Source organism: Nerophis lumbriciformis, linkage group LG12 (assembly GCF_033978685.3).
Source record: "Nerophis lumbriciformis linkage group LG12, RoL_Nlum_v2.1, whole genome shotgun sequence".
In the NCBI taxonomy this organism is placed as follows: domain Eukaryota; kingdom Metazoa; phylum Chordata; class Actinopteri; order Syngnathiformes; family Syngnathidae; genus Nerophis; species Nerophis lumbriciformis.
Window position 1 is genome coordinate 25990646 of NC_084559.2, and position 10000 is coordinate 26000645.

General features: G+C 38.7%; 2 protein-coding genes across 2 annotated transcripts in view; both read left to right on the plus strand.

Moving 5' to 3' along the window:
- The window catches only part of tmem127 (transmembrane protein 127), a 5041-nt gene extending 3635 nt beyond the window's left edge, over window positions 1-1406 (plus strand). Inside the window, exons 2-3 of the mRNA XM_061986203.1 lie at window positions 7-171; window positions 241-1406. Coding sequence (XP_061842187.1) covers window positions 7-171; window positions 241-551 — 476 coding nt within the window. The 3' untranslated portion in view covers window positions 552-1406. The remainder of the gene's footprint in view (window positions 1-6; window positions 172-240) is intronic.
- Window positions 1407-3576: 2170 nt separating this feature from the next.
- gatd3l (glutamine amidotransferase class 1 domain containing 3, like) overlaps window positions 3577-10000 on the plus strand; it is a 7139-nt gene continuing 715 nt past the window's right edge. The window contains exons 1-6 of the mRNA XM_061986202.1: window positions 3577-3729; window positions 3798-3850; window positions 3917-4030; window positions 4089-4220; window positions 4283-4375; window positions 9832-9998. Of these exons, the coding sequence (XP_061842186.1) occupies window positions 3622-3729; window positions 3798-3850; window positions 3917-4030; window positions 4089-4220; window positions 4283-4375; window positions 9832-9998 (667 nt within the window). The 5' untranslated portion in view covers window positions 3577-3621. The remainder of the gene's footprint in view (window positions 3730-3797; window positions 3851-3916; window positions 4031-4088; window positions 4221-4282; window positions 4376-9831; window positions 9999-10000) is intronic.

Below are 10000 nucleotides of genomic sequence, written 5' to 3' on the forward strand. Positions count from 1 at the left end.
TTGCAGATTACTGCGTGAACCCGCAGACCATCCTTTTGCTCAGAGTGATCGCAGCCTTCTGTTTCCTGGGCATCTTCTGCAGCTTGACTGCTTTCCTCCTGGATGTGTTTGGACCCAAGTATCCTGCCCTCAAGATCACAAGAAGATATGCCTTTGCACATATCCTCACAGGTCAGCTTTCCTGTGCTTTGTCATGGCCGCTCTCTATGTGCCAGAGTTAAATGTGTTGCTCCTCCACAGTGCTGCAATGTGCCACCGTCATAGGATTCTGCTATTGGGCTTCAGAGCTGGTCTTGTCCCTGCAGCAGCAACACAAAAAGTACCACGGCTCGCTCGTGTACGTCACCTTCGCCATCAGCTTCTACCTGGTGGCGGGCGCCGGCGGAGCCTCCATCCTCGCAACGGCCGCCAACCTCCTGCGGCACTACCCCACCGAGGAGGAGGAGCAGGCTTTAGAGCTGCTCTCCGAGATGGAGGACAGCAGTGAAACGTTTCCCGCAGATTATGACATTTCCAACCAGTTTCAGCCGCCGCCCGCATACACGCCTTGACGGGCTTCACCGACATCGCTTTCCCTCGAGCAGCGAGCGTGCTCGCAGTCAAAATGGATATCTTTGCAATTGAACCAGGTGCGCACAACACCATGACTGACAAGCGCTTGGGTGCATGAGAGCTAAGAAATGGTTCTTAGGTACACTGAGGGTGTTGATTTGCATGTAAATGGCTTGTAGGAATTGCTTCTCTATCTAAAGCAAAAGTGCTCAACATGGCTGACGAAGTAATTGATCAATCAGCCTGATAAACGGTGATTATTATTGAAGTGGGTGGTCTTTGGCGTTGGTCGATTTGCGCCCAGTAAAGTCATGGGCGTAGCTTTGAGCAAGTCTGTTTTTAAAATACAGGTGCTTAGGTTGCCGATACATCAGAAGTGCAGAAAATACTGATATTGTTTTATATATAATATCAAACAACCCTTTATTTATTGATTAGTTTTTTTTTCCTGGTTTGCATACTGTTGCTGATTTAGTCTTACGTGATGACATCAGATGTGTTTTTCATGCTGTGGAGAAGACCACACTACAGATGGAAGAAAGAAAAATTGTTTGGCAATAAAAAAAGTAAGATTGAACAGAAACCTCACTTAATGTTTGTGTGTATTTGTTTCAAAACCAACTTTATTTGTACTTCGTGACCCAGTAGTGTTACTATGCATGTCAGACGTTTTCAGACCTTACAAGATTGATTTCAATTGTGATCAGTGAGGTGATTTTAGCCATCTGTGTGCTCTTACAGTATGTTTACACTATTTCTGCGCTTTATTCCTACATTTTAGTTTATATGTTTGTCATCTATGTAAATATTGTTTATACATTTAAAGCGTGTTCAAAATAAAACAAATGCTCCATTTTGTTGTTTTGTGTTTTGTCATTCACATTTTGGGCCCGATGTAACATACAGTTAATACAGAAATGAAAGTGAATTAATATTTGATCAATTGGTGTCTTTTGCATGAAAATGTCCTTCGAACGTTTCAGGAGTTGGGAGATGAAAAATAGTGGCCGGTTTTTATATTGGAGATAGAAATTCACAACATTACAAGAATATTTGATAGTCCAGTTAAAGGACACCTACACTGAAATAACTCAGTGAAAATATGGCCTGACTACAAATAATTTTTGACTTAATTTGGCTCATTGGATTATTAATGTGTGTATGTCTTTAAAAGAACAATGGATCTAAAGTATTTGGACCATTAAAAGGATTTATGAAATGTAAAATTAATGTAACTCGCACATAATGTTGGTATCAGGAACTGGATGTAGCATTAGCACAATATTCCATCCATCCATCCATTTTCTAACGCTTATTCCCTTCGGGGTCGTGGGGGGCGCTGGAGCCTATCTCAGCTACAATCGGGCGGAAGGCGGCGTACACCCTAGACAAGTCGCCACCTCATCGCAGGGCCTAACACAATATTATACACTCCTATTCATTCTTATACACCTAGACGTTCTTGTATTTGCCTATATTCTTACACCCTCCTATACACGCCTTGCACTCTGATGCACTCTTATACTGTACATACGTACAGTATTATAGTATACATTTGTATACTTGCCTAATACATTCTTATACACTCGCATACACTCTTCCACACATTTTTATACACTCTTAAAACATTCCTATACGTTCTTATACTACATTTTTATATTCTTGAACACTCCTATACACTTTTACACACCTATAAATTCATGTACACTCTTACACACTCTTATACATTCATACATACACTCTTATACCTATGTGTCAAAGTCGAGGAATTAATTATCTATAGCCCCCGGGATGATATTTGATTAGTATTAGAACCGGCCCGCAGGCCACAGCCGCCTGCTGCTGTTTCGCACGCACCAATACGCCATCAGTGTTGGTGCTAGGAATTTTATAAATGGGGTCCCAGGGACCCCATCAAGTCATAAAAATGGGGTCCCACAGTAAATTTTGGGGGTCCCACTTTTTTGTAACCCTTTTGAAAACAAATGATAAATGTATGCATTATCCTGTTATATCTCACATTCTATATTGTGTTTTGTAAAAAGGTTTTCATAAACGTTAATTCATTTTTTTAAAATTACACAAAAGAAAACACATTTTTATGCATATCTAAATTATAAACATTCATTCACTTTCTTCTTTCCTTCATGGATCTAAACTTTTAAATTTTTATTGTAATATTTTCAGAATGTGTTTGTTCTATTTTTGGCCAAAGTAAGACAAAGAAAACAATCTGAAGTTGCCTTTAATTTTTAGTTTTAATGCTATAATTTTAATAGTCCGGCACAGATTTTCCTCTATGCGGCACCTGAGCTAAAATTAGTTTGACACCCCTGCTCTTATAATATCCTATACACTCACATACACACCTATACATTCATATACACTCTTATACTATCATATACACTCTTATACACTCACACACACTCTTTTACACACCTATACACTCTTGGACAGTTCCAAAGTTTGATGCTGTCCATTAGTTCCAGGCAGTGATTACCGACAAATTTCCCACTAATACTATACACTCTGAACTTACAGTGAGCGTCCTGCCCGAGGTCGTAATCGAACAACATATTGAGTCTGACATCTGCGACTCACTGAGATATTTCGGTGTTCGCCAGTCTAGACGTTGTCGATCAAACACGGTGTTACTGCGCCTAAGAGCCTTACGGCTTAATAGTCTTAAAAGGACATACAACTTCCTTTGGTATGTGGTAAGAAATCCGATTGATTAGCAGCGCAGTAAGCTGCATTGGCCTAAACGCCCCACAGATCAAAATAATTAGTGAAATATTTTCCAGTTTGAAAGATGGTTTCATCCACGTTGTTTAGGACAGGAAGCCAGAGAGGAGTTTGTGTGCGTAGACTCGTATTGAAAGTTGGAAAGCTACTCTGCGGCTAATAAGTTAATGAGCAAATAAACAAGGTATTAAAAAGGGAAGGGTGAGGTGAAACACTCCTGGCTCTTCTAAGAAAATAAAGCTTACGTGATGACGTCCCACGGTGGACTCAGCAGGTGGTATTTATACACCGCCTCACGTAGGACCTTCATCCTGAGCGTCAACCATGCTGGCATCCAGAGCTCTGCTGTCCAAACAGACACTGGCGGTTCTCGCCCAACAGCCAGCAGCCTTTGTTCATCAAGGCAGCTGGGGGAACACCAACGTGGCCGTGGTAAGCGACGCAGAACTGTCAAGTTTTTTTTTTGCAGTGGCGAGTGGCTGAGAGCTGATGTTTTGCAGGTGTTTTCAGGATGCGGCTGGTGGGACGGCACCGATGTCCACGAGGGCGTGTAGTGAGTATCCCGGGTTTGACTTTCCACCCAGCAAGCTGGAACTGTAACTCGCACCTTTGTCCTCAGCACCATGTACCATCTGAGCCGCAATGGCGCCCGCTTCCAGATGTTTGCTCCCAATCAGCAGCAGACTGAAGTGATGGACCACATGAAGAAGCAGCCCGCCTCTGGAGACCACCGGTACGTCACACTTTTGATGTTGTCAGCGTTATCGTGACGCAGTCTTGCCTGTCCACAGAAACACGATGGTGGAGTCTGCTCGCTTCAGTCATAACCAAGGAGTGATGCTCATGCACGATCTGTCCAAGCTGGACGTCAACACTTTTGACGCCGTCATCTTTCCAGGAGGCTACGGGGTCATCAAGAACCTGTGAGGAGCAGTGAAGACACGTGATGGAGGAGAAGGTTCATGTGTCGCTTCCTATTCTGCAGATCCTCTTTTGTGAAGGATGGCAAAGACTGCAAGCTGCACGCTGAAGTGGAGAGAGTGCTCAAAGATTTCCATCGCTCTCGTAAGCCCATTGGGTGAGTTCCTCTTTTTAAATCAACAAAGGGGAAAGTTACATGACTGTAATTCACAAAATTCACTCTTTTACACTCTTATACACCTCTATACACTCCTATACACTGTTATACACGATTATACACCCCTCTGCACTCATATACACTCTTATACACCCCTCTACACTCCTATACACTCTTATACACCCCTCTGCACTCATATACACTCCTTTACACTCTTATACACCCTTCTACACTCATATACACTCTGATAAACCCCTCTACACCTCTCTACACTCCTATACACCCCTCTACAATCCTATACACTCTTATACACCCCTCTACACTCTTATACACCCCTCTCCACTCTTATACACTCCTATACACCCCTCTGCACTCCTATACACCCCTCTACACTCCTATACACCCCTCTACAATCCTATACTCTTATACACCCCTCTACACTCTTATACACCCCTCTACACTCTTATACACTCCTATACACCCCTCTACACTCCTATACACCCCTCTACAATCCTATACACTCTTATACACCCCTCTCCACTCTTATACACCCCTCTCCACTCTTATACACTCCTATACACCCCTCTGCACTCCTATACACCCCTCTACAATCCTATACACTCTTATACACCCCTCTACACTCCTATACACTTTTATACACCCCTCTACACTCCTATACACTCTTATACACCCCTCTGCACTCATATACACTCCTTTACACTCTTATATACCCCTCTACACTCCTATACACTCTTATATACCCCTCTACAATCCTATACACTCTTATACACCTCTCTACAATCCTATACACTCTTATACACCCCTCTCCACTCTTATACACCCCTCTCCACTCTTATACACTCCTATACACCCCTCTGCACTCCTATACACCCCTCTACAATCCTATACACTCTTATACACCCCTCTACACTCCTATACACTTTTATACACCCCTCTACACTCCTATACACTCTTATACACCCCTCTGCACTCATATACACTCCTTTACACTCTTATATACCCCTCTACACTCCTATACACTCTTATATACCCCTCTACAATCCTATACACTCTTATACACCTCTCTACAATCCTATACACTCTTATACACCCCTCTGCACTCCTATACACCTCTCGACACTCCTATACACTCTTATACACTTCTCGACACTCCTATACACTCTTATACACCCCTCTACACTCTTATACACCCCTTGACACTTATATACACTCCTCTAAACTCCTATACACTCTTATACACCACTCTACACTCCTATACACTCTTATACACCCCTCTACACTCTTATACACCCCTTGACACTTATATACACTCCTCTAAACTCCTATACACTCTTATACACCCCTCTACACTCCTATACAATCGTATACACCCCTCTACACTCCTATATACTCTTATACACTCCTTGACACTCCTATACACTCTTATACAATCGTATACACTCCTTTACACTCCTATACACTATTATTATATTTACTACTTATACAATTGTATACATTCTATTACACTCCTATATACTCGTATACTCTCCTATAAACTCCTATACACTTGTATAAGCTCTTATACACTCGTACACATTCCTTTACACTCTTTTACACTCATAACCATTCTTAAACACTCCTATACACTCTCTTACACTTCTATACACTCTTGTAGACTCTCATACACTCTTACTGTATACACTCTAAACACTCCTATACTCTACGATACACTCTCATACATTTTTATACACTCTTATACCCTCTTAAACACTCCTATACTCTACTCTACACTTTTAATCATTTTTATACACTCTTATACCCTCCTATACTTTACTATACACTCTTATACTCTACTATACACTCTTATACATTTTTATACACTCGTATACCCTCCTAAACACTCCTATACTTTACTATACACATGTTTATACTCTTATACCCTCCTAAACACTCCTATACTCTACTATACACTCTTATACATTTTTATACACTCTTATACCCTCCTAAACACTACTATACTTTACTATACACTCTTATACATTTGTATACACTCTTATACCCTCCTAAACACTACTATACACTCTTATACATTTTTATACACTCTTATACCCTCCTAAACACTCCTATACTCTACTATACACTGTTATACATTTTTATACACTCTTATACCCTCCTAAACACTCCTATACTTTACTATACGCTCGTATACATTTTTATACATTCTTATACCCTCCTAAACACTCCTATACTTTACTATACTCTTATACATTTTTAAACACTCTTATACCCTCCCAAACACCCCTATACTCTACTGGACACTCTTATACATTTTTATACACTCTTATACCCTCCTATACTTTACTATACACTCTTATACTCTACTATACACTCTTATACATTTTTATACACTCGTATACCCTCCTAAACACTCCTATACTTTACTATACACATGTTTATACTCTTATACCCTCCTAAACACTCCTATACTCTACTATACACTCTTATACATTTTTATACACTCTTATACCCTCCTAAACACTACTATACTTTACTATACACTCTTATACATTTGTATACACTCTTATACCCTCCTAAACACTACTATACACTCTTATACATTTTTATACTCTTATACCCTCCTAAACACTCCTATACTCTACTATACACTGTTATACATTTTTATACACTCTTATACCCTCCTAAACACTACCATACTTTACTATACACTCTTATACATTTTTATACACTCCTATACCCTCCTAAACACTATTATATTTTACTATACACTCTTACACCCTCCTAAACACTCCTATACGCTCTTATACCCTACTATACGCTCTTATACCCTCCTAAACACTCCTATACTCTACTATACGCTCTTATACCCTCCTAAACACTCCTATACTTTACTATACACTCGTATACATTTTTATACTCTTATACCCTCCTAAACAATCCTATACACTCTTATACCCTCCTAAACACTCCTATACTTTACTATACGCTCGTATACATTTTTATACATTCTTATACCCTCCTAAACACTCCTATACTTTACTATACTCTTATACATTTTTAAACACTCTTATACCCTCCCAAACACCCCTATACTCTACTGTACACTCTTATACATTTTTATACACTCTTATACCCTCCTATACTTTACTATACACTCTTATACTCTACTATACACTCTTATACATTTTTATACACTCGTATACCCTCCTAAACACTCCTATACTTTACTATACACATGTTTATACTCTTATACCCTCCTAAACACTCCTATACTCTACTATACACTCTTATACATTTTTATACACTCTTATACCCTCCTAAACACTACTATACTTTACTATACACTCTTATACATTTGTATACACTCTTATACCCTCCTAAACACTACTATACACTCTTATACATTTTTATACACTCTTATACCCTCCTAAACACTCCTATACTCTACTATACACTGTTATACATTTTTATACACTCTTATACCCTCCTAAACACTACCATACTTTACTATACACTCTTATACATTTTTATACACTCCTATACCCTCCTAAACACTATTATATTTTACTATACACTCTTACACCCTCCTAAACACTCCTATACGCTCTTATACCCTACTATACGCTCTTATACCCTCCTAAACACTCCTATACTCTACTATACGCTCTTATACCCTCCTAAACACTCCTATACTTTACTATACACTCGTATACATTTTTATACTCTTATACCCTCCTAAACAATCCTATACACTCTTATACCCTCCTAAACACTCCTATACTTTACTATACGCTCGTATACATTTTTATACATTCTTATACCCTCCTATACTTTACTATACTCTTATACATTTTTAAACACTCTTATACCCTCCCAAACACCCCTATACTCTACTGTACACTCTTATACATTTTTATACACTATTATACCCTCCTAAACACTCCTATATGTTACTATACACTCATACATTTTTATACACTATTATACCCTCCTAAACACTCCTATACTTTACTATACACTCGTATACATTTGTAAACACTCTTGTACCCTCCTAAACACTCCTCTACTCTCGTACACTCTTGTATGCTCTTATACATAAAACAAACAAATGCAAAGGTCTAAGTGCAGCGACAGAGTTGACACTAATAAATCAACATTGACAAATTGGCCTTCTTGAGGCTGATGAGGTCAAGGCGTAGGGCTCGAGATCTGGTCAGGTCAAGACACAGGGTCAGGTGAGGGGACGCCTGGTGGTCAAGTATGAGAAGGACAGGATTTAGCAGGGACGAGGGATTTGCAGGGATTTTAGGTGGGAGGAAGTATCTTTACAGAGAGTTTAAATTGTCTTTAAGTGTGAATGGTTGTTGGTCTATATGTGTGGTGTGATTGGCTGGTGACCAGTCCAGGGTGTACCCCACCTCTCACCATAAATCAGCTGGGATAGCCTCCAGCTCACCTGAGACCCTATGAATGGTATAGAAAATGGATTGATATATGCCATTTTCTTCTGGCAGGAGAACAATTTCAGCCCCTAAATAATATGTAATATGCAAATAGTAAATACATAATATTATAACATTTGTACAATGTAAACAATTTTTTAGAGAATATGTAGAAATCTTGCCACAGCCAAACTGTTATATTGACTCAAATGTACTGTATTTTTCGGACTATAAGTCGCAGTTTTTTTCAAAGTTTATGAAAGTTGTGTAATGTTTTTTTCCTTCTTTATTATGCATTTTCGGCGGGTGCGACTTATACTCCGGTGCGACTTATACTCCGAAAAATACGGTAGATGACCATTAATATATCGGACAGTTTTTCAACAAAGTATTTTTAAAGAAAATAAAATTATTCCAAGCAAACAATAAAACATAATCTTATATTAAAAAAAAAATCATATTATATTATGTTATTTTTAATTATTTGTTTATATATCTATTTTATTATATTATATTTATCCAGTAGTATAATTATTAGATCAAGGCGAATGTTTATTTATTTATATAAGAACATTTTAAAACAGCTACTACTGCCCCAAAGTGCTGTACAGATTAAAAACAGAAAGGTAAAAGATTTTAAAAAAAAAACCAATAATAATAAAATCACAATAAGTATAGAACATTCTGTATATAAAACACATATAAACAAAATAATCAATACAATGGTAACATCTAAATAAATACTAAGCATAAAAAAACAATAAAACACTATTAATAGAATTTTTTAAAAAAAGCATAAAAATAGTAAACAAAAATAATATATAAATTAATTAATTAATTAAAAAAAAGATTATTATTTTTTGGTTTTTATCGTCAGGAGTCATCACAGTGAGTCAATGAGGTTTAATGTGGCTTAGTTTTTTTTTACGAGGGTATGCCCTTCTCGGCACAACCTTTGGGAGTGGGAGTATGCCTTAAACCTATGTCTTTGTGCAGTCTGTCCAGCACGGCTCCCGTGCTGGCATGCCGTGTGCTGCCCAGCCTGGAGGTGACCATGGGCTACGAACGAGAAGACAACACCAACCGCTGGGGGAAGTGGCCTCACACCAACATGGTGCAGGCAGTCAAGAACATGGGGGCTCGTCACAATGTCCGTGAACCATAC